The sequence below is a fragment of the Eleutherodactylus coqui genome, chromosome 5, assembly GCF_035609145.1.
Source record: "Eleutherodactylus coqui strain aEleCoq1 chromosome 5, aEleCoq1.hap1, whole genome shotgun sequence".
Taxonomy (NCBI): Eukaryota; Metazoa; Chordata; class Amphibia; order Anura; family Eleutherodactylidae; genus Eleutherodactylus; species Eleutherodactylus coqui.
The window spans coordinates 82,930,129-82,956,153 of NC_089841.1; the positions used below are offsets into that span (position 1 = coordinate 82,930,129).

The window sequence follows — 26,025 nt, forward strand, 5'->3', positions numbered from 1 at the left end:
CAGACCAAATCAGATGTTACATGTACCGTTTATTGCTTTAATACTATAATAGAGATGAGGACTCTACTCAAGAGCTTGCAGACTATGAGGAAAGGGGTGACACAAAGTACAAATATTAATACAGTGGTACAGCTATCAAACTACCAACTACCTGTTCGTCTGTGCATGAATGATTGGGTTTGTGGGTGACTTACTTGCTCCGCCCCTGATCACATGACGGGGATGTCATCAAAGGTCCTTCATCCCCGGTGAGGGAGTTACATGCTCCGTCCCCGATCACATGACGGTGACATCATCATCATCAGGTCCGGTACGCACACGGCTGCTGTCCAGCTAGGTGTTCGTTAGTATTCCATAACAACTGAGGCTGCAGGGGGTTTGCAGTGCGCCCATAATCTGTACAAGGATGCAAGATCTTTGATGAGGTCACTATCGTGATCAAAGGTGGAGCATGTAAGTCAATCAATCGGGATGAGCGGCACCATCATGTGATCAGGGGCGGAGCATGACAATGACATTATCGCAGGTCCTTCATCTCCAGTACTGTGCTGCTTCTGATCCCTGTTTTATGGGATAAACAATGTATCTGGCAGTGGTGTGTGTGTGCGATGTGCATGTAGCATTGCACCACCAGAAACCCTACTACTATAATTACTAGTATTTATTTTTTTTTATAAAATATATATATATATATATATATATATATATTGAAGCCAATGGAAGCTGTCCAGATTCACGGTACAGACTCAGCTGTCACTGCGTCGGTGCGACAGGAAAGCAGGAGCTAAATAAAAAAAGACAGCATGGTGCATGCGAGCAGCACGCCCTGGCGTCTTAAGCACATCCGCCGTGCAGAAGAAAGAAGATCCGGCCTGCACGGAGGAGGACCCTGTCACGCCCAAACAGGTGAGTATATTGTATTTTCTGGCCTCATGTCCACGGGCGAATCGGATTCCTCAGCAGGAGCCCTGCAGAAACCATTTGTGGCTGATCGCGATGTAATCCTTTTTCCATGCGGAGGGGAAAAAAATCCACAACCCCACCTCCCATCCTTTTCCCCACCTGCCTAATTGATTTTAACCTTCAAATATGCACCTATTGACTTCTGAGCCCACCTGCATGGAATCCGCACTGAAATGGATCATGCTGCGTCTTTTTTTTTTTCTGCAGCGGGAGGTCCGCAATTCAAAACCGCATGCTTAAATACAGTTGCGAATGCCAATGCTTCCCTATGGGCACTTTGACTTGCAGGTGACCTGCGCGGATTCCGCAATTCAAATCCGCCCGTGGCCATGAGCCCTAAGGCCAGTTTCACATATGTGTTGGAATCTCTGGAGGTTCGGCTTAGAATACAGGAAGAAAAAGCCTGGCAGCTGAGCGGAAACTGAACAGACCCCATTCTAGTCAGTGGGGTCTGTTCAGTGCTGTTCGGCCGTGGGAATTCCTCTTTCTTGCTCCCCGAATGGAGCCGGAAAGCGGAACCCTGGGCACAGGTGTGAAACCACCCTTAATTGCGGAATGGGATAGGCCTTCCCAAAGTTTTTTTGTTTTTATGTTTTTTGGATATGCTTTAAAACTGGGAGTTGGGGTAACTCGTTCCAGAGAACTGGCAGCTCGAGAAAAACCTTTGAGACAGGAATGGGAGATTAGGATTAGGCTGGGCTCACATGCAGCAAGTAGGCGTTGCGTGTGGGAAAATGCACGCCGAATAACAATACGCCCGTGTGAGACCGGCCTTGAGGAACTTGGTGTAAGGTCATTGGAGTGGAGCACACCGATGAGGGAGGTGCAGCACTGGGGAGAGCTTTAGATGAGGGAGGTGCAGCACTGGGGAGAGCTTTATGGATGACAGGAGTTTTATATCATATTCTATATTACGGTAGTAGAAAGCCCATCCCAGGTTGGTGACTGCAATCCTATATATATCCATGCTCAGGAGCCACTTGCTGCAGCTTGCTGCTCTTCACTTTCGTTGGCTCATTCTCTCTGCTTGTTCAGTGCGGCGCTCCTCTTTGCTACAATGTATTCAAGGACATACCGGGATTTCGCAGGACTTGGGTTTCGAAATTGAATTAAAATTTTGCCACTTCATGAAACAGTCATCGTGGAACCTCAGCAGATGATTGATGAAAAGGTGTACATTCTACAATGCAGGCTTGTGTGTGTCTGAGAGAGGCAGCTTTGTGCCGCTCGTGTGGATGTAGATGGGAGGCAAGTTAGTTGTTGTTATCGTTTCTTTATACCGCTGAGGTCAACTGAAAGCTGCGCTGTGATTGGTTGCTACGGGCAGAATTGTTTTGATACCACATCAGGCTTGGGTGGAAAAATGTATATAATATAACTAACCAGTGCAGTGACTGGCCCAGGGTGGAGTCCTCTGTGTAGCAACTGGACAGATGAGCCTGGCTGCAGCATGCAGGCTATATGGATCGGTCTGCCCTCTGCATTCAGTAGTGAATTGCAATGATCAAGCTGAGGACGGATCAGGGCATCAATAAGCATTTTTGATACCATATCCACAGTAAGAAAAGGGCAGATCCTGGAGATGTTTTTAAAGGAGTCCTGTAGTAATGAGCGCGTGTCATGGGAAGAAGTGTATATTCGGCTGCATCAGCAACTGCAGAGTTTGTCCGGTAGGGGTTGAGTAAATGGAGAACAGGAGAGGGCTGAACCCCGAGGAACCCCAACAACAAGAGGAATAGGAAAAGCAGAACATTCCCTCTACTACGGGGGCTCCTGTACTTCTAGCTGAGCTTCATGGCTGTTTAGCTTTGAGGAAAAATGTAAGTAAAGAATATACATTATTGAAGCGCTTACTCTGGTGGGACTCTGGGTGGCACCTATTATGGGAGCCATATGGGGAGCCGCATTGCTCGTTGCTGCACTTTTGCAGAAGCAAAACGTAGCATTTTGGAAGGTTTCTTCCCGAAAAACATACTGATATCGTAGTTGTGTGTCTTAAATAGGGGGCAGCGACTGATGTAAATGGTGACAGTCTATGTGAATACAATGGTGGTATATAAGCAGCATAAAGGTTGAATGAAATAATAATGCGTCTCTGTATTGATGTAATCGATACCCATCCATAGTAGTTGGTGACCAATGGGTAGGTACAACCATAATCCGCCAGTGAGGTCCGGTGCCCAGTAGAAATGTCAGCAATGATGAGAATGTAGAAGCTGATGCATGACTTGTGTTTAATGTGTATGATCTCCTTGCAGGGAGTAGACCGCAGCCTCGCTGCCCATATCCTTTGCATTAATGTACAGCTGTCTTTTCATGTGAACAGGTGCTCCAGACCCGACAGCCGGTGCCAGTATAGATGATGAGAACTGCTGGCATCTGGACGAAGAACAGGTCCAAGAACAGGTCAAGCTCTTCCTCTCCCAGGGTGGTTACCATGGATCAGGAAAGCAGCTCAACTTGCTTTTTGCCAAGGTATGGCTTTGTTATATGTTCCTGGCGAGGACTCCTGGGATGGATGCATAGGGATATGTTCCCACGTGGGCACCATGCCCATGTTTATGCCCAACGTCCAGCCTTGTAATCAGCATGAAAACTATTACATTAAACACATCCATGAGGAGCGGTTTTTCCAAAATGGTTTTGCACCTTAGGAGATATTACTAATCCCTTCTTGCTTCTGTTTACATGTCTACAAGGTGATCACCTAAAATATGCCTCATATGGTCCCAGAACACTAATACTTAATATCACTTTTTAAAACTTTTTCTTACAATATTATTTTTATAGATTTACTCATACAATTCCTTGTGACTCCATGTATAACATATATATTATTTAATCCGATTAGTACCAGGATTCTGATTTGTCCGTCTCCCAAAACTACATGTCGGACGATCTGAAGCAGTCTCTGAAAGTGATCCTAGAAGATTTAGTGCTGTCCTCTATTGGGGCCCTTTCACACGGAGTGATAGTCATTCAGTGTAACTGCTGCCAGTTACTGAAAGGCCAACGATAATTCGATTTGCTTATCGATCATCCTTCACTTTGAGCAGGCATAAAAATCAAATGCCGATTGATCTGTGTAAACCGGCAGTCGTTAATCTATGACTGTTTGCTGTGAATGGAGGCGGCCGGCAGGAAGATCTCCGGCCCCTGAGCGATCATCGCTCCTGTGGGATTGCTTAGCCTTATGGAGAGCACCTAGAGGGTGTGAGGACACCTATTTAATGCCACCCATGCACCTCCTGGGAGATTTATGCAAATAGTAAGATGGAACAATGCCTCCACAGCGCCACCTATTAGAAGGCAGCGTTCCTGCAAGTCAGTGTCTGACCTTTTTAAGATGTTTCATCTTTCTGTCTGCATAAATTTCCCATAGGAGCATGCATGGCCTTATAAGTGTCCTCACACCTTCTTAGTGCTCTCCCTAAGGAGTAACAATACCCTTTCTGACCTGCATCATAAGCCTCTCACCCAGCAACCTACTGCACACTAATGAGGTGCAAAAACCCCGAAACAGCTGTCCATACATAATGACCTTTTTCCTTTCGGAGAGGACTGGCTTTAGCTTATATTCCCGTCATTACAAGGCCTGTGAAAAGGTCAGACCTTGACTTGCAGGAATGCTGCCTTCTAATAGGTGGCGCTGTAGAGGCTTTGTTCCGTCTCGTAGCATGAATTCCTTCATGATAAATCCAGTATGACAGCACTTTGTCTGCCAGTTGTTTCAGCAGGTTTATAGTTGGATATTCGGAAGTCTTTGCCCTTAAATTCAAGTATTGCATTTAGCAGCGTTTTTATTTGCATCCATGTATTAGTGTGCACCTAATGAGAAATGAAAGTCAGACTGCAAAGATCTGCTCTGAAAAATGTGTTCTCCTCGGAGTCACTGCGGAGCTATAAAGTACCTTGCAAGGTCGCCCCCTTAAGGCCAAATAAATGACTACAGCCCTACATATACAACACGTGATGAATGGCTTCCTTATTATTCTGTATATGCTGGGCTAGCAGACGTGTTTTACCTTGCATGCTCCTATGTAATACACGGGTGGGATTTATATGTACATTTTGTTTCAGCAGGAGGTATTTGAATGATTTTTCTTACTATTTATTTTAGACCGCCATTAATTTAAGGGCGCTGTACATATGAAAACCGCAGTTTACATAGCACATGAGAGAAAAACGTATAGGAAAAAAAATGAACTAAATGTGTGGCAGACTGGGAGAGAGGATCCTGCTGCAAATTGACAATTTAAAGGGATTTTCCAGGGAAAAGCTATTGATAACCTGTCCTCACGATAGATCATCACTAGTTGAGCGGCTGGGGTTCACTGCTTGGTACCCTGGCCAATCAGCTGATCGGGTGCCCGCTATATCCGCGCTGCAATGCACAGGCAGTGGAAATACTGCTTCGACCTCTCTGCAGTAGCCAGGCCTTGTAACTGCAGGAATGAGGTCTGATTAAAATCAATGGGAGCAGTTGCATGCACTGGCCACTACGTGGGTCGAAGCAGCAGCTTCTGTTCCTACCCCTGTGTATTGCGGCGCTGACAGCAGGCGCCTCATCAGCTGATTGACTAAGATCTCAAGCAGCAGACTCTAGCTAATCAACTATTGATGACCTATCCCTGGGTTACATCATTAATGGTATTTTAATGGAAACCCCCTTTTAGCTATTTTGGTTGATTTCAGTGTTGCATAGGGCTATTTTATATGGGAAGGTTCTCTGACGTTGAGGGTCTTTTTACTTTTGCTGAATTATTGGCCACATGTAACGAATATAGATCAATCCTCATGCTGATCAGCGCCAATTTCATTTTAATTTATATATGCAGAGAATCCGCTTAAGGGGACAAACAATCACTAGTAAAATCATCCGTCCCCATTGGCTGGCTGTACAGCCAATCAGCAAGCTTTTTCTCAACAATTGGTTGATGAACGAGAGTTTGCTTGTTCGTCGGCTGATTGTGGATCCTTTAATATGGCCCTGTCGTCAGGCGAATAAGCATTCGGTAGAATGTCCGGACCCAATAATTGACCCATGTATAAGGACAAGCTCTGATCACAAATACATCATGTCAGTTGGAGCTTGATCTGTCATTCATATCAGAGGATCGCTAGTGATGGGATGCATGATTGTTACTATGATCTTTTGTAACCATACAGATTGCATTCATTGGTAGGATATCTCCCTGTTTACATAGGGAATTGTGCTGCTGACAAGTGAGCTTACCTACCTCCACAAAAACAACCAAATCAACCCACCGGGTAAAATAATGTCCGTGATCCTAGTATCTTTACTTGTAATATTTGTCGGGCATTTTCCTTCGGACTGATCCTTTTAGCGTAAGACATTTTATTAAATGCCCTCATAAAGTTGAGTTGGCTGCAGGGCTGTGAAGTCAATAAGCCAGACTTCAGACTCCTCTGTTTTTCCACACTTGACTCCAGCTCCGACTCCCTCTTAAATGACTGGGTGTGATGTCTAATCATTAGTAATGGCACATTTACTGCAGTAAAATGGTAACATTCGGTTTAATCGTAAATATTATATATTTTTAAGCCGTAGTTGGTGCATTTCAAAAACAGACTCCAACTTCACAGCCCTGATTGATTGCTACACCCCACCGCACGGCCACCTAGTCCTCCAGTAGTGAAAAACCAAGCATGATGTACATTATTTACTGCGTCTGATGGCAGTTTTTGATACCTACTACTTATCATGTAACGGCACTCCATATGACTTTGTTCTTTTTGTTCATTATCGACAGGTACGGGAGATGTTAAAAATGAGGGACTCCAATGGAGCTCGTATGTTGACCTTAATAACGGAGCAATTCATGGCTGATCCACGTCTTTCACTATGGAGACAACAAGGCACTGCGATGACTGACAAGTACAGGCAGCTCTGGGACGAACTAGGTATTGCTTCCATTCGTTCTCTCAATGTCAGATGGGTTTCGGATGTCCTTTTTCGGTTTGTTTACGCCACGCCATCGCACGTTGATCTCTGGGGTTTTGTGGTCTTAACTAACCTTCAGCCCATCTCGAATGACTCATGGAAATGGTCTTCAATGATTGTCTTCTAATGCATATTCCGTGGTGCCGCCCCCATGGCATGGTCAGTGGGTCCATTTTTCTTGTCCCTTTTTGTAGGGAGCTTCTAACATTGATGGAGATGAGATAAAGTTAAAAGCTCTTGTGACTCCTCATTAAAGGAAGATTTTCTACTTGTAGGCTCTTACCTTTTATTTATGTGGCGTGAACCATGGCCCTGCCATTGTAAACTATTTGGCCGCGGCTCGCCTTCTCTCTGTTTGTATATTTGGCTTGATGTTTAATTCCTGTTTTGTAGCTTTAATCCCTTGTATGTGTTTACTATTCTAATGAACACGTTTGCAGCCAACTTGGCAGCGGTTGAGGGAGTTATTTGGCTTACAATGCAGGAACTGTGTGTTCACTTTATTTTTTTTCTTCTCCTTCATCCCCCTCCCTGCGGTTGGGACGAATGAACCATGGGAATGGCCCGTGGTCCTGGCTCTAAGAGGATCCATGAGCGGCATTCTCTTGCTGTTACCAGAGAGGGAACTGGCTGTACTGATACGCTTTGTAGAGGAAGGACGCTGCTGGACCTTTTTTGTCTTTTGGTAATAAATGACAGATTGTACAGAGCATGGATGGACCGCCGCAGTGTGTGTTATCGGACTGCTTGTGATGGGTTAGCAGTTTCTTCACAACATTTTAAACTTTTTTCAATTTTGGAAGTAGCTGTAGTTGAACAAAAATAGAAAGCATTTATTTTTATATTTAAAGGGGGTTTCCGACCTTTTACAATAGCTTATTTTTTTATGCCATTTACTAGTCTGGGGCAAAACTGCCATTACTTGCCTTTCTACTATTCCTCCATTCCAATGCCACTGACCTGGTCTCTGGCGTCAACGGTCATGACCCTGATGTCATCACTTCCTATTTCAGTAGCCTCAGCAGTCATGTGGTCTTGGCGATTGACTGTGACGGCTTCCTGTTTCAATTGAACTGGAGGGGAAAGAACTGGGTCAGCAGCACAGAATCTGAAGTACATTGGAACGGTGAATAATGGCTATTTTTTTTCCTTACGCAATTTTTTTAAAGGCCTTTTGATACATTTTTACAGCCATGACAGCTGCGTGGCTTTAATGATTTCTCCCATTTAAAAGGTTTCTCCCATTATCGTCTGGGAGAAACCTTTTTCTTACCACATCATGGAGAATTTATTTGGATGTCTGACCTTGCATACGCAGTCATTTCATCATGTTTGGACTTGGGCTTTGACTTGGCCCACGCACCCTTCCTTCGCCTTTTTATATGCAGTTCGAATAAAGATCAAGTATGTCCACTCTAGAAAGCCCGTTCCGGGGGAAGCAACTGCAATCTATACATAGTTCCAGGTTTTCTTGTATTGTCAATGTCGTCCTGTGTGATGCGGACCTTGTTTATCCGTGCAGTGTCCAAGTTAGCAATATTCTTCATGTCACACTCCTGTTTTGAGGTGGTCATGTGCAGTGTTAGGGGTTTTGCCCAAAGGCTTCTACTCCACTGGAGAGGCAGGTTTCATCTAGGTATAGGATTCAAACCCCAGTCTCCCATGTCAAAGGTGGTGCTCTAACCACTAAACTGGCTCGGTGGAATTAGGGATAATAGTTATAATACAAAGCCGTCAGCTATTTAGAATACTCGGGACATACCAATGTGGAGGTCTCTTTGCCTGTTGCCCCACTGGTCTACTTTTTGTAGACACTGGTGGAACTTTTCAAAGCCCCCCGCACGGTTTTCTTTTGGCTGATCGAATTCAAAGGCATTTGAGGCATAGTGTGTAGTACATAATGCTAAACATTAGGGCAGAGTAGTTTTGGTAACAAACTGCACCACATCAGGCTAAGGTGTTTAACCCCTTAGTACTGAAATGTGTTTGTGCCTTAATGACAACTAATAGTTTGCAGTATTTTTTTTGTTACATTGTTGCATTCCAAGAGCCATATAATGTTCTAATTTTTCCAGTCAACATAGTCGTATGAGGGCTTGTGTTTTGCGGTATTATTTTGAGGTACATATAGTGTATTATATAACATGTATTTTTTTATTTTAATAATAATTATATATTTTTAAACATGTACGTTTGTGTCTCTGCATTCCAAGAGCCATAAGAATTATTTTTCCATTGATGGAGCTCTATGAGGGCTTTTTAATTTTTTTTTATTTGCAGATGAGCTCTAGTATTCACTAATCCCACTTCTGAGAATATATAACATAACATTTTGACCACATTTTTTTTTTTTTTAACATTTTTTTTTTCTATCAGATAAAATCTGCAATTCTGACATGGTGTTTTGGGTGCTTTTTTGTTTGTGTTACATTAATTTTTCGGGGTCAGTATCATTACATGGATACCAAATTTACGTAGCTTTTTAGAAAAAATAAAAATAAACCTTTCGTTATCGGTGTATTCAAAAATGCCAACATTTTTCTTTTTCTTTTTCCACGGGTGCTGTGTGAGCGTGTTTTTTTTGTTTTTTTTTTAAACTTTTGTGTGGGATGAGTTAGTTATTCTTTCTGATGGTACCATTTGTTGATCCATACAACTTTTTTGATCGCTTTCTCTTCTGTTTTTTTTTGTAAGGCAGTTAGCTATTTTTACAACGTTTTTTGTATTTTTTTATTTTCACAGCTTTCACCGTACGGTTTAAATGTAGCAGTTTTTTTTTGGTTGCATGAGCCATTACACGTGGTAACACCAAAATTCTAATGTTTTTTTACATACTCTGCGTACATACACACGGCTGATTTCTTGAATTTCACCACTTTCGATTGTTCTTATAATACATGGCTATATTTCTGTATAGTAATATATTCTAAAGCTCGCAGGCCACTGTACCTAGCAGACCCAGAGGCCATGCATGCATGTTCCTCCCCACCCCCTCCTCTATTTTAGATATTTAATGCTCACCGGATACATATTTTTTTCCCTTCCACTAAAATAACTTGCGCTATTTCAGTGGTAACGGGAGAACGTCCTAAACTATAATTTTGACAATAATGTCTTGGTAAACAAAGCCAGAAGCTCTTGAACCATAAATCAGCGGCGTGTTTATGCAAGTCTTGAGTTTTGACCGAGTTCTAGATAATTTTTCACATCTATAATATTTCTCCTTTTTTACCGTTATTTTAGCGTGATTTCAGACAAGACGTTAATAGATGCCTTTTTCATGTTTTTATTTTAGAGCTGTGACTTACAACACTAAATAGATTTTCTCGGCATTCCTAGAAGCTCCTCCGGTCGTGCCCTGTCCCCGTTACAATTAGGCGCTTGCCATTGGCGGACCACTCAGTGTTTCGCCTGTCACTATTGTATGCCGCTTGAGCATTAGTATCCAGATGTACTGTATACATTGTCCCTCATGGGATGGAGCACGATGTATCCTGTGGGGGAATGTCCTCTGTAGACATAATAACCGTGCTCCAAAATAGGGGACAATGCACTAGAACATCTGAGACCACGGCTATGTACCTCCCGGGATTGGAAACCATAGGCTGTACCTGCCAATTATGACAACCGCCTATTACTTATAGCAGCAATGGTCCTAATGCACCACAGCAGCCTCAATCAGGTTATGCTATAGGATTTCCAGGCTGTATAATGGAAAGCTCCGTTTAACTACATGAGGGTGACATGATATCCCAATCATGGGCATTCTGCGTTACTGCATGCAACATTGCTTGGAGGTGCTGTTAAAGCCGCAGCAAAATCTCATCCTCTGTTCTCTGGCATATTTCTAGTATTTACACTGTCCATACATTCCAATGGCCGCACACGGACCCATAATGGCCTATTGGGCTATTTGGACAGCTGTTTTGTTTTTTTTTCACTAGGACCAATGTTAATCTACAGGGTTTATCAATCGGTTGCAACCCTTTTTACAGTGGGGTTAAAGTACAATGTATATGTGCAACCTTAATGGACTAATATTAGCAGTAATAATTCACAATATTACACTGAATGCAAGTATTGCAGTACGTAATTACTGAAGAGGGAAGCTAATTTAATTTCTAGGTGCATTAGAGTCAAATCTCACAGCAATTGCAATATATTTTGAGAGGATTTCTAGATGTATACTGATGTATGCCACTGTGTACAATGGCATGTTGCCCATAGGCGCCTGTGGTAAAATGTATGCTGTGCAGTATGTCGTTTTTGCAGGATGTTTGTACAGAATAGTACAGTTCCTTATGTCAGAAAAAAGATAGGTCACATGGGGGCCTGTAGGTATGTATGACTTGCGTGCTGGGAACTTTCCTTGTGTATACGGAAGCTACAAATGTAGTGTGAAGGTGGCCGAAAATCCATGTTTGCAGTTCCTAATGTGGGTTCTATTCTTTTTTTTTTTTTTTATAAGATAAGCAGTGTTCACAAAAGTGACTTAAGGACACGGGTTATTCCTTGACTGCCACTTGCATGACTCGGAGGAGCTTGTGTGTAATTTCAGGTCTTTCCAGCTTTCTGGAGACGTGTTTCACATGGAAGATGAAATGGATGGTTCATATAGTGTTTTTTCTACTTTCCTAGTTCTGGATTAACAGGTTTCACACACCTGGCTGTCGGGGTATAGTGGGAATTGTAGTTTTGCAATGGTTGGAGACATCTACATGCGTTTGAACCACTTCCAAGGACTGCAATGACACATAAAGGGGTGTTACCATATGGGACATTTATAGGATTGCAAAAGTATATGGCATAAATATCTGATAGGTCTAGTGGGAAATGTGGGTCTCCGTCTTCTGTAATCAGCACTTTAGAGAGAAGAAACGGTGCATGCATGGGACTCTCTACATTGTTGATGATGGGTATTGTGGTAACAGCCGAGCCCCACAAACTGCAATGGAAAGAGACAGATGCATAGCTGACCACATATACTCCTCTCTGGAGTGCAAATTGGGGTCCTGAGACCCTAATTCTCCTGGTATGTGAAAGTAAGAGTTGGTTGCATAGTGCACCATTTCTACCTGCGCAACTCCTCTTTCCTATGACGGGGAAACTACATGTAAGCAGCTACACACAGACAAGCCTTTTTGTGTCCTGATGGTTGGGGCCACACAGAATGGCATCCTGGGCCATAGGTTGTGTACCATAGAGAAAATAATGCATCCTATGGTACAGGTTATACGCCCCTGCCCTAGAGGAGACGATGCATCCTATGATACAGGTTGTACGCAGCTGCCCTAGAGAAGATGATGCATCCTATGATACAGGTTGTACACCCCTGGCCTAGAGGAGACGATGCATCCTATGATACAGGTTGTACGCCCCTGTCCTAGAGGAGATGATGCATCCTATGATACAGGTTGTACACCCCTGGCCTAGAGGAGACGGTGCATCCTATGATACAGGTTGTACACCCCTGCCCTAGAGGAGATGATGCATCCTATGATACAGGCTGTACACCCCTGGCCTAGAGGAGACGATGCATCCTATGACACAGGTTGTATGCCCTATCCTAGAGGAGGCTATGCATCCTATGACACAGGTTGTGCACCCCTATCCTAGAGGAGACGATGCATCCCATGATACAGGTTGTACGCCCCTGTCCTAGAGGAGACTATGCATCCTATGATATAGGTTGTACGCCCCTGTCCTAAAGGAGGCAATGCATCCTATGATGCAGGTTGTACACCCCTTTCCTAGAGGAGACAATGCATCCTATGATACAGGTTGTATGCCCCTGCCTTAGAGAAGGCTATGCATCCTTTGACACAGGTTTTACGCTCTTGTCCTAGAGGAAGCGATGCATCCTATGATACAGGTTGTACACCCCTGGCCTAGAGGAGACGATGCATCCTATGATACAGGTTGTACGCCCCTGTCCTAGAGGAGATGATGCATCCTATGATACAGGTTGTACACCCCTGGCCTAGAGGAGACGATGCATCCTATGATTCAGGTTGTACACCCCCGTCCTAGAGGAGACTATGCATCCCATGATACAGGTTGTACACCCCTGACCTACAGGAGACTATGCATCCCATGATACAGGTTGTGCGCCCCCTGTCCTAGAGGAGATGATGCATCCTATGATACAGGTTGTACACCCCAGGCCTAGAGGAGACGATGCATCCTATGATACAGGTTGTACGCCCCCTGTCCTAGAGGAGACGATGCATCCTATGATACAGGTTGTGCGCCCCCTGTCCTAGAGGAGATGATGCATCCTATGATACAGGTTGTACACCCCTGTCCTAGAGGAGGCTATGCATCCTATGATACAGGTTGTACGCCCCCTGTCCTAGAGGAGGCTATGCATCCTATGATACAGGTTGTACGCCCCTGTCCTAGAGGAGATGATGCATCCTATGATACAGGTTGTGCGCCCCTGTCCTAGAGGAGATGATGCATCCTATGATACAGGTTGTGCGCCCCTGTCCTAGAGGAGGCTATGCATCCTATGATACAGGTTGTACACCCCTGTCCTAGAGGAGGCTATGCATCCCATGATACAGGTTGTACGCCCCTGTCCTAGAGGAGGCTATGCATCCTATGATACAGGTTGTACACCCCTGTCCTAGAGGAGGCTATGCATCCCATGATACAGGTTGTATGCCCCATCCTAGAGGAGACGATGCATCCCATGATACAGGTTGTACACCCCTGTCCTAGAGGAGACGATGCATCCTATGATACAGGTTGTACGCCCCCTGTCCTAGAGGAGGCTATGCATCCTATGATACAGGTTGTACACCCCTGCCCTAGAGGAGACGATGCATCCCATGATACAGGTTGTACACCCCTGTCCTAGAGGAGACGATGCATCCCATGATACAGGTTGTACACCCCCGTCCTAGAGGAGACGGTGCATCCTATGATACAGGTTGTACGCCCCCTGTCCTAGAGGAGATGATGCATCCTATGATACAGGTTGTACGCCCCTGTCCTAGAGGAGACGGTGCATCCTATGATACAGGTTGTACGCCCCTGTCCTAGAGGAGACGATGCATCCTATGATACAGGTTGTACACCCCTGTCCTAGAGGAGACGATGCATCCTATGATACAGGTTGTACACCCCTGTCCTAGAGGAGGCTATGCATCCTATGATACAGGCTGTACGCCCCTGTCCTAGAGGAGGCTATGCATCCTATGATACAGGTTGTACACCCCTGTCCTAGAGGAGACAATCCATCATATGATACAGGTTGTACACCCCTGTCCTAGAGGAGACGATGCATCCTATGATACAGGTTGTACACCCCCTGTCCTAGAGGAGGCTATGCATCCTATGATACAGGCTGTACGCCCCTGTCCTAGAGGAGGCTATGCATCCTATGATACAGGTTGTACACCCCTGTCCTAGAGGAGACAATCCATCATATGATACAGGTTGTGCGCCCCTGCCCTAGAGGAGTCTGTGCATCCTATGATACAGGTTGTACACCCCCTGTCCTAGAGGAGTCTATGCATCCCCTGATACAGGTTGTATGCCCCATCCTAGAGGAGACGATGCTATTAACATGGAATGTGAGGAATAATCCTTAACATTTTTTAACTAAAACTTGGAGCATAATTTACTGCAAAAATGGCTGATATTTGTTACTGGCAAAAATTCCTTAGTCTGCTGTCAGCCCTTCTGGTCCTATTGGACTCAATACCCGAAACTTACAGTAGGACTCCAGATGGACATCATTAACAAAGGCAAAAGCATCGTTTGGGTCAACCCACCAGCAGAATCTGAGCTTCTACATAACCAGTATAAAAAGTGGTGCAGCGATGAAGGTACGGAGCAGCGGGCAGGGCATGCTGGTGCCCCTACTAGGTGCCAGGATGTGAGGGCTGCACAGAGCTCCTCCGCAGCAGTATTCGCAGTGGTTAGATCAGGTTTACAAGCAGCTGCTTTCAGAAGATCGGCTTGTATCTTGCTCCTTTTATTAGTGCGGCCATATGTCCACAACAGCTATACATCCCGAAAGTTCCAGTAAAATGTCCAGAATTTTGAAAGTTTCCCTCCTGCTCATTGTGCCCGTGAGCCGGCGGGTGCCAATCACACAGAATGTCATGGTACATGGCTATAGAGGCGGCAGCTTGTGGGAGAGATGTCCAGAACGAGACAGGCCTGTGGAGGTAATCCAGCACATTTGTGACAGGAAACTGCAGCCGAGAGGATATTTGTCTTCTCTATCTGTGCGCTGCCTTCTGTCAAGACTGCAGAAAGGAAGAACAATCAGCAAATGTTGGCTTTTTTTTTTTTCTTCATCTAAATAGGCGAGGAAATTGCAGTCTCATTTCAGCGGAGAAACAATCGCTGTCAGACTATTCATAGCCGCTGTTGTCTGTTTTATTTTACATACTTTCCATAAATCTATATTTTTGTTCTGCTGTTGGAAATTGAAGGTGATGTTTGGAAATTATAGCCTTTTTACAAAGCATGTTTTGATACTTTATGTGCCATGTAATATAAGTGTGGACCTGACATATCCACCGTGAATAAATGTGGAATAGAAGGAGGAGAGATTATTCAGAATGCACATACAAAAGCATCGGCCCTGAAATGTTGGCTGGAATGACCCCTGGAATGGTGCGAGTATCTGGTTGGGTGATAAATGGGTTGGTGGGACCCCATTGATTGTGGTTGCTCTCTGTACTACTGGGCTTAGCATTTTCTGTATCTCCCATAGTCGCTGGTGGGTAGCAAATGGAAACTCAGGTCCTCCAGTCTGACTGAATTGATTGTGGTCTGACAGCTATGATACAAATCAATCTAATACCTATTTCTCCAGCAGGTTGATTATTGGGGTTATCGCAGATCTCCCATTGCGGTCACAGGGCTGCTGCCCTCAGCCATTGTGTGCATGAACGGCAAGTGATTGCTGAGGCCAGTAATTGGTTGTAGTGGTCAAGTGATTGAGCAATGCCATGTGAATGTTGCGTTAGCATAGTGAGGGATTTTAAAAAAATGAGTAGTGACGTGGCTTCTCTTTCCCTTTTTTGACCTTCCTTTTTGCTCTCCTTTTTTTGACCTTCTCTCTTTGCTCTCCTTTTTTTGACCTTCTCTCTTTGCTCTCCTTTTTTTGACCTTCTCTCTTTGCTCTCCTTTTTTTGACCTTCCCTTTTGCGCTGCTTCTTTCTTTGACCTTTCCTTTTGCTCTTCTCCTTTTTTGACCTTCCCTTTTGCTCTTCTTTTTTTTGACCTTCCCTTTTGCTCTTCTCCTTTTTTTTGACCTGCCCTTTTCCTCTTCTTTTTTGACCTTCCCGTTTCCTCTTCTTTTTTGACCTTCCCGTTTCCTCTTCTTTTTTGACCTTCCCGTTTCCTCTTCTCCTTTTTTTGACCTTCCCGTTTCCTCTTCTCCTTTTTTTGACCTTCCCTTTTGCTCTCCTTTTTTTGACCTTCCCTTTTGCTCTTCTTTTTTTGACCTTCCCTTTTGCTCTTCTTTTTTTGACCTTCCCTTTTGCTCTTCTTTTTTTGACCTTCCCTTTTGCTCTTCTCCCTTTTTTTGACCTTCCCTTTTGCTCTTCTCCCTTTTTTTGACCTTCCCTTTTGCTCTTCTCCCTTTTTTTGACCTTCCCTTTTGCTCTTCTCCCTTTTTTTGACCTTCCCTTTTGCTCTTCTCCCTTTTTTTGACCTTCCCTTTTGCTCTTCTCCCTTTTTTTGACCTTCCCTTTTGCTCTTCTCCCTTTTTTTGACCTTTCCTTTTGCTCTTCTCCTTTTTTGACCTTCCTTTTGCTCTTCTCCTTTTTTGACCTTCCCTTTTGCTCTTCTCCTTTTTTGACCTTCCCTTTTGCTCTTCTCCTTTTTTTTGACCTTCCCTTTTGCTCTTCTCCTTTTTTTTGACCTTCCCTTTTGCTCTTCTCCTTTTTTTTGACCTTCCCTTTTGCTCTTCTCCTTTTTTTTGACCTTCCCTTTTGCTCTTCTCCTTTTTTTTGACCTTCCCTTTTGCTCTTCTCCTTTTTTTTGACCTTCCCTTTTGCTCTTCTCCTTTTTTTTGACCTTCCCTTTTGCTCTTCTCCTTTTTTTGACCTTCCCTTTTGCTCTTCTCCTTTTTTTTGACCTTCCCTTTTGCTCTTCTTTTTTGACCTTCCCGTTTCCTCTTCTTTTTTGACCTTCCCGTTTCCTCTTCTTTTTTGACCTTCCCGTTTCCTCTTCTTTTTTGACCTTCCCGTTTCCTCTTCTTTTTTGACCTTCCCGTTTCCTCTTCTTTTTTGACCTTCCCGTTTCCTCTTCTTTTTTGACCTTCCCGTTTCCTCTTCTCCCTTTTTTTGACCTTCCCGTTTCCTCTTCTCCCTTTTTTTGACCTTCCCTTTTGCTCTTCTCCCTTTTTTTGACCTTCCCTTTTGCTCTTCTCCCTTTTTTTGACCTTCCCTTTTGCTCTTCTCCCTTTTTTTGACCTTCCCTTTTGCTCTTCTCCCTTTTTTTGACCTTCCCTTTTGCTCTTCTCCCTTTTTTTGACCTTCCCTTTTGCTCGTCTCCCTTTTTTTGACCTTCCCTTTTGCTCGTCTCCTTTTTCTTGGCAATTTTTAATTGGTGTAAAAATGACCAGGAAACTCATTTTTGGGGTCTATTCCTGTGTGGCAGATTTGGTGCATATTTTTCTGCTGTGGCAAATCTTCTGTGGAATCTTTGTCAAAAACTTCAAGAAAGGTTGTAAATTCTGACATGAAACTACAGCAGATTCCACCCCTTCAATTGAAGCGGTGAAGTTTCATGCAGATTTTGCCACTACAGAAATCTGTTGTGTGAACATACAGGTCAGATATACAGTAGATTTCACTTGAATTCAAATTGATGGGGTGAATTTTGATGCAGATCTGCACCACATGCGGATTTAAAAAAAAAATTTTTAGCTGCTGCAAATTTCACAGTCAGTCCTGGCTTCGTGTGAACGCACTCTTAAAGCGCCATTGATATTGTCCCTTTCTTGGAAAGCTTGATGACAACCAGTACTACCGCCAATTGTTGGGAAGGAAGTTGGCTGCTGTGTCTATACAGGCATAGTCACTCTGCTTTTCATGACCCCTGAATGTCACATTCAGTCATACTTTAATATCTCCTGTATTGCACAGCTAGATGGATTTGCCATTGCCTTGTATCTATAATAACCAATGAGACTAGCAGTACAGCTTCTAGACAGAACAGATATGACTAAGAAGGCTGCATATTATGACAGATGACTCAAGACTTATTCTACTTCTATACAGGAGTGACTTGGAGGTGTTAGTTTGAGAAGGACATTGTATGTATATAGATATAGAGGACCCAGAGCGATGGGGCTGACGCACGTTGTATAGCAATGTGCTCAAAGGTAACAAACCTGTATAAGCTCCCGATATAATGCAAGCTTTTCTTTTCCCTTTAATCTCTGTTATTAAAAAATGTGACTTGTGCCCTTGCATGGTTGTACGCGCAAATCAGAGCTCCACCAGATGCCAGGCGTTGAGAAGGGGGCCGATTCTTGTCAGCAAATGGGATCTGCAAGTTAATTGGTGTTTTCTGCTCGCTCCTGGCTGCGAAATGAAATTGGAAGCCCTTTAGCAATATGGAGAACATAGGACCTGAATACAAATGTCACAAGTCACCGGTGGGGCTCACTGCGAGACAATGGCCGTCTTCCTCAAACACTACGGCCATTGCGGATCATTTAAATATGGGGATTATATTTAAACTAAAAGCCCTATTTGTGCCTCTGCTGCAATTTAAATGTCTGCTTAGCAAAAGATAAGTGACAAATTAAATGAAAAAAAGGACCCACATTTTGTTTTAAGCCGTAATGCAAAACAACCTCCAGGTCCTTCTCTCGTGCCACCACTGAATCATTATAGTTGTCAGCGCCCGGCGCAGCTATCCGAGGAGGCTTATTTATTTGACAGTTTAATAAAGCTGAAATTGTTACAATAAATCCCAGAAGTTTAATTTGAAGGTAAAACGGGGAGCAGAGTATGGAGGACCGCATCTAGCAGGCTTGGCCAGGGGACATGCTAAAGGGGTTTCCCCACATAGACACATGTGCCACGAAGATGACCTTCGCAGACCTGACCAATGTGAGACTCCCTACAGATTCCAAGACCTGTTGTGCAGTCCTTCTCTATTGAAATCTATGGCCAATGCAGAAGCGGCTCAAACGGCATGCTGTTTTTTTTTCTGGCTCTATTACCTTTTACAGGCCAAATAGTAGTAGTAGTAGTATTATAATTTTTTTTAAAGTGGCCAATTTAAAAATTTTTGTTTTTAAACAAAAGTAAAATTTAGGCCACTAAAAAGATTTTGACGTAATGATCCAATTTAGAAACATTTGGCTTGTAAAAGCTTTAATATCTGGTCAATATGGTCTGACAACTTTGTTGCAAAAGTTAAATGCATAAGGCCCGGTGTTTCTCCACTCTTCTTTTGGTTATTTTTGAGTCTATCATTTTGAGTGTTTTCATGATTTTTCGCACACAGTTCATTCTCTATTTTTCCCTTAAAGGGGTTGTCCCGCGGCGAAATCCAAATTTTTTTTTTTAACTTACCCCCCACATTCTGCCCCGTTAAAATCAATTCCGTTAGTTATTTAAAAAAAAAATAAAAATCACTTACCTGCATCCCCATTCGCGCAGCATCTTCTTTTCTTCTTTTAAAGATGGCCGCTGGTCCTCTCCCATGGTGCACCGCGGTTTTCTCCCATGGTGCACCGCGGGGCTTCTCCCATGGTGCACTATGGATTGTCTTCTCCTTCCTTGCGGTCCACTGCCGATACAGCCACCTAATTGGCTGATCGGCAGCACGTGACGGAGGCGGAGCTACGATGACGTGGAGAAGAGGGAGGAGCCAGGACGCTGCTCGTGAGCCCGGAGGGAGTAAGAAGAGGAATCCTTACAGCGCAAGCCCGACTGTTCGTGCGACTAAAGAAGTAGCTTTAGTCGGCACCATGGAGACGGGGACGCCAGCAACGGAGCAGGTAAGTGAATAACTTCTGTATGGCTCATAATTAATGCACAATGTACATTACAAAGTGCATTAATATGGCCATACAGAAGTGTATAGACCCACTTGATTTCACGGGACAACCCCTTTAACTTTGAGTTTTTTTCTTCTTATAATGTCCTTCAAGCTTATTTTTCCATCAGGGTGACAAATTACAGAATTGTTTAATCCATGATCAAGTTCAAAGGCATTATTACATGTCTTTCCTTTAAAGGGGTTGTCCAGGTGGGAAGCAACTTTTTTATAATTTGGTCCAGGCTTGTTAAACCAATAAAAGCAGGGGGACTTGCCCATCGTTAGTACTAGCGATCCAGCGCTGCAACTCTACAGTCCTCCTGATCTTTGGCTGCAGCAGTCTGATTGGCTACAGCAATCAGGTGGTTTCTATTCCACAACAGTCAGGTGCCATTCTCCAGATATTACGGCTCCCTGCATCTGTGCAGTGATGCTTGGAGTATGGCACCGGACCACTGCGGCCTGTGATTGGCTGCAACGCTGGATCACTGGGGCAAAGGATGGTAAGTACCCTTGCTTTTTATTGTTTCATGGGTCTGGATCAATTTTTAAATGCTTGCCTTGCTCCTAGACAACCCCTTTAACCCTTTCAGGAGCAAGGGTTGTTAGAACGTTTTGGATGGATAAAATTGAATTTTTTTTTTCCTTTTGTTTTATAGTCTACTAATATTTTTAGTTTTTCTTTCTGTGGGACATTCAGGGCTTCTTTATAGGGTCCTAAAGGAGCCACAATCTTTTTCAATGTAACTGCATTTTATATGGAAAATGGACAAAAATTGGAGAAAATGCAACTCTCCTTATTTTATATTTTTCTCCTGATACGCTTATGTGGTTTTTGTAAAACCAGTTGACCACATTTTTGGTAATTATTTTTTTTTTATGTTAAGAATATGAAGAAGGCAGTAAGTGAATAACCGGAGAACCAAGGATTATATTTTTGTGGGTTGCATGATGTGTGCACACTGTGTCTGGGGCATTGGCATTCTGTATGTGTGCCCACACTGGGAGGTGGGGGGCTTTGACAACTTTTTTTATTTCATCTTTTTTTTTTTTTTGTTTAATTCTAAGGAGCAAAATGTTTCCTTTCAATTTTGGGAACCGGATATTTACATTTGGTACAATTTTAGTAATACGCACACATAATAGTAATTTCACTTCTTTGTCAAGTTACTAAGGTCAATTTATCGCTATGACAGCGTGCGCCAGAGAATTGCAGTGTTCTTTTGAAACCTCCAAGACCTATCCTTAGAGGTCAATATCTGATCTTTCGTGGGTTCTCTGCTCAGGACCTCACTGATGAGTTGTTGAAGAAGCTACATTGCTCTGATAAGCACAGCGCCCTCTTCATTGCATATTGGGCACAGCAACGTACAAGTCATTGTGGTTGTGCCTGGTATAGCAACTAAATCCCATTCACTTGAAGGGCCACGTTTAATGTTAAGCCACGTTAGGAATGAATGTGATATCACTGGCCTGAGAAGAGGCTGTGGCCTTTTCAAACACCTGATGGGCAATGGTCCCAAGCCGTAGCCCCCCCACCAAGCAGATATTGATGACCTTGTCCTAAAGATAGGTCATCGGTATTGGAGAACTGGACAATCCCTTTTAAATAGTAAGATTGTAGACTTGAAGGGGTTATCAAGGCAAAATAAATGGACATCACAACACAGGAACATGGACTGCTTCAGACCGCAGTGGGATGGCGACGTGGCTGCAGTATCCAGGTGTCAGTGACAATCACTGCAGCAGGGAATCGGGCATCAGCGGAGTGGGGGTACTGTGGGATCTGGTGAGTAAGTGACTGATGGTTTTCCAGCATGCTGCGCTGGCCTTTCAAAATTTTGTTTTGCATGGATAACCCCTTTTAATATGTCTAAATCCAGTATATCCCGAGATGAATGGTACAAGATGTTCAAAGAAACCTGAAAAACTATACATATGAGGGCTACCGTGGAGAAGACTAGCCATTAGCCATCAGTCACCCAAGTTTAAAATAGGTTTTAAACTTGCAATTTATTGTATTTTTTTGTTGTTGTTCATTCTCTCCTAGTGTATTGACATTAGAAATTGCATAACTTAATTTGAGAAAAATTAAAGGTCCAACGAAAGCCCATTTTTCCATACCTGCTCTCTCACCTGATTGCTTGTTGTGCTTTGGAAGTCTCGGTGTATTGCAGCCACTTCCCTGCAGTGCAGCCTCTTGTCCGATGCTTATCGGGCACCATCTTGACGATGGATCATGGATTTGAGGGGAAAATGAAACACAAAAATTTCCATTAGCACATTATTAGCTAAAGACTATACCATTTCTGCCTGCTGTGTGAACAGTTTAATTATCATTACCTTCTATATTCTAAATGAGGTACAGACCATAAGTATACACTCAGTCAAGAGGATGAGCTGTGATCTCCTCTATTATAACTAAGTAATGGTTAGGCGGCGCTCCAAGAGAGAATTAGGAAGAGATCTTACTGGTGAAAAGAGGTGCTGTCATCAACTCACCCTGACACACCTAGGCACACCCCTGAATAAGAGTGACAGGGGGCCCTAGGGTGTCCACAATCCAAGTGGGCACATAATTATTGATATCTGCTGGTCCTCAGGACATCCAATCAGGAGAGCATCATATGGGAGGCGAATAATATACGGGAATATAACGGAAAAGACAGAGAAATAGAGTGTAGGTAAAAACCTTGATGCGCTCCAGCAGATAGCTAATAAATAATTAGCAGGCGACTAATTATTAGCAGTCGCCCGCTAATTATTTATTATCTATCTGCTGGAGCGCATCAAGGTTTTTTTTTTAGGTTTTTACCTACACTCTATTTCTTTCTCTATTATAACTGTGTGACAGGAGCTTTGACATCAGTAACTGTGATAGGAGTGACTCTGCCCCACCCCACCTCCCTGCAAGCAGTTTTTGTGGTACAGTCCATGTTTAGTTCTTACAGACTGAGAAACTGACTAGGAACTGAGTACATAGCCCCAAGTAAATCTGGGCTGGTCAGAATGGAGATCACATGACCATCTGAGGAAAAAGCCAGGAGTTTCAGTCAGAAAGGAATAACTGCAACAAACAGCAACTTTGTCTTGCGGATGCCAGGACGGTTAATCAACTACCCTGCGGAAATTCCGCAGCGCATCCACCTCATGTGAACATAGCCTTACTGCACACTAAAACTGCGTTTACATGTTACTATTTCTAAAACCATTTATGAGCAATAAGTTGGGTGAAAACCTGCTGTAAGTATGCCTCTCATCACTACAACTATTGTCACAGTTATGCCGCCATTCTCAAAGGTACAATTATCTGCGGTGGCTGCGTACGTTTCATAGGAAAAGTTGGACAATTGGCAATAACTGTTCCTGAGACTTGTGAACAGATGTGAATGGATTTGTAAACCGGTAATGGCTCATTCGCAGTTGCATATGAGTATACAGATCAGTTTCTTCTTTGTTACTATATTTATTTTACCCATTTACATAGCACATATCCTGCAGCTCTGCACACAGACGGTTGTCCCTTACATTGGTCCCTCTACCAATCAGGTTTCTCAGTCTAAATGCACTTATGTTTTTGGAGTATGAAAGGAAACCTGAGTAACCGGAGGAAATCTATGCAAACGTGGGGAGAAGGTAGAAACTCTGTGCAGATTTTGTCCTTGGTTGCATTTGAACCCAGGACCCAAGAATTGCAAGACAACAGTGCTAACCACTATTCCAACAGTGCTGTAGAAAAAAAGATATGGACGCGCATCTGTATATTATGCAGTGATCTAGTTCTTCTCAACAAAAGTTATAGACCTGAAGTTACATTTTAAACAAATTGTATAAGCCCACTAGCCAGTTTACGGCAACTTTTTATCTAAGTCTGTCCCTACGATACTGGGCGGAGCACCAAATGGGGACCCCCACCATCAAAACAAAATGCCTGCAGGAGCAGCAGCCCAGTTGTCCAACAACACCGCTTCTGACAGGGTAAGCCTCCATGACTCTGGATCACACCACTGCACCACAGTGGCCACCATACAGTACAGCACCATTTGAAGCTTATGACCTGAAGGTTGAAGGTTCAATCCCATTGTCGTTCAGGTAGCCAGCTCAAGGTTGACTCAGCCTTTCATCCTTCCGAGGTTGGTAAAATGAGTACCCAGCTTGCTGGAGGGTAATAGATTACTGGGGAAGGCAGTGGCAAACCATGCCGCAAAAATAGTCAGAAAATGTCACAATATGACACCGGCTAAGGAGTCAGTAATAACTCTGTGCTTGCTCCAGGGGACTTTACCTACCTTAGAGCTTACCTGTCCATATGTTCTTAGGAACTACTCTTAGAACCAACTACGGAGTTGCCATTTTGCAGTCTCCTGTCAATGAAAGACACATGCCAAATGGGTTGCAGTGCTAACCAATAATACACCATTTTTAAGTATTGTCCTTTTAATTTGTCAATTTATCATTGAACCGCGATCTATCGCGGGATAGCTGTACATGGTAACTGAGAAAGTTATATGGTGAAATGGTTTTAAATAATTGGCAAGAACTTATAGCCCCATGACCTTAGTGCTACCTTTTGGACAACCTTACCACCAAGTTGGACCAAACTGTTCCATGGTGGAGACTATTTGAAGTATTTCACCTTTTTATACCAATTTATGATTTTATATGTAAGTTTTTACATTACCTGGAATTCTTAAGATTCCTAAGAGTTCCGTGTGGCGCAGAGTGCTAAGGCAGCAGAAATCCAGCCCTAAGCTCTCGCTCACGACCTGAAGGTCTTCCATCCTTCCTTGGAGGTAATAAATAAATTACTTGAAAGTGCTGCAGAATAAGTCGATGCTATACAAATCACAAGATTATTTATATATATATATATATATATATATATATATATAATATAAAAATATATAATTTTTTTTTTTTAAGAGAATAGCCACTGGTATTACCATTATTAAAAGTCTTTGGTCCGTTTTAGACTTGTCCTTGCATAGTCCTTCGAAGATATTTGAATTTAAACAAAAAAAATCTAACAAGAATTTAATGTAAGACACATTACTGTTCAAAAATATACACCAAAGCGCCAAAGCTATTTTTTTTTCCCTGAGCTCCAGTACGGTTTCCTCGTTTCCCATCCCCCTCTGCTTACAAATAGTATGCGGTCTTCAGGATAGCAAGGTCTCCCCCCTTGCCATCAAAAATCTATTGCATTAATCAGCCAGCCAGTGCGAAATGCATGGGGAGTGATTATACTATCATGCACAATACAATCAGCATGAAGCACTTGTCAAGACCAATACATCAAAGTTTAATTCAGTAATAGAATGAATTAGAGCAAAATGAAACATTCTGTTCTTCCAAGAAACGCAGCCTCTAGAACTGGTTCTTTCTGCAGACCCCATTCGGGAGCATTGAGGCCTTGAACCAGTGTCAGTGCTTCAGTAACGCTTGGGACTATGGAAGGTGATTTGCTTGTGTTTGAGTGTTTCTCAGGGTTCTGTAAATTACGGACATGCTTGGCTGCTGGAATCTATTCAACCAGATAGGTCTGTGGTGGTCATGTTCTCTGTAATAGGAAGGGAAGACGTGACTGGAGATGAAGGTACCCTCGGTCTGGCTGGTAATTACTGCTGGTCCTAATATAGAATCCACTTTGTGTGATTGGTTACCAAATGCCTTCAGCACAACGGAGGTCAAAGGAGCACTCTCCTGATTTATCACAGTTGCAGAGCTTTAATACTTATGAACTGCCCTCCACCCTTCGACTGAAAGAAGCCATTACTCTAGCCTTTCTAGATGTGTAAATTACGTCCGATCTTGTGTGCTCGTTCAATTGACTTCTGGCTATAGTTTATGCATGGCTCATTCCTGCATGTTTTATTGTACTTCGGAGAGTGAACCGTACTCAGAAGATTGAGGCTTGGCATATATTAGGCCTTGGGCTCTACATGACAACCAAAAGAATTTCTGGAACATGTACCTCTTGGACCTTGTTCACCCCTACATCAAAAGTTCTGCTAAATTAACAGAAAAGATAGTGCATCCTACAATCCCCCCCCAGTAAAATGCAAGGC

The 26,025-nt window shown here is 43.3% G+C and overlaps 1 protein-coding gene across 1 annotated transcript in view; it reads left to right on the plus strand.

Annotated features, from left to right (window-relative positions):
• Positions 1 to 26,025, plus strand: part of ZSWIM6 (zinc finger SWIM-type containing 6) — a 132,553-nt gene that overhangs the window by 69,076 nt on the left and 37,452 nt on the right. Inside the window, exons 3-4 of the mRNA XM_066602781.1 lie at positions 3,290 to 3,438; positions 6,738 to 6,888. Of these exons, the coding sequence (XP_066458878.1) occupies positions 3,290 to 3,438; positions 6,738 to 6,888 (300 nt within the window). The remainder of the gene's footprint in view (positions 1 to 3,289; positions 3,439 to 6,737; positions 6,889 to 26,025) is intronic.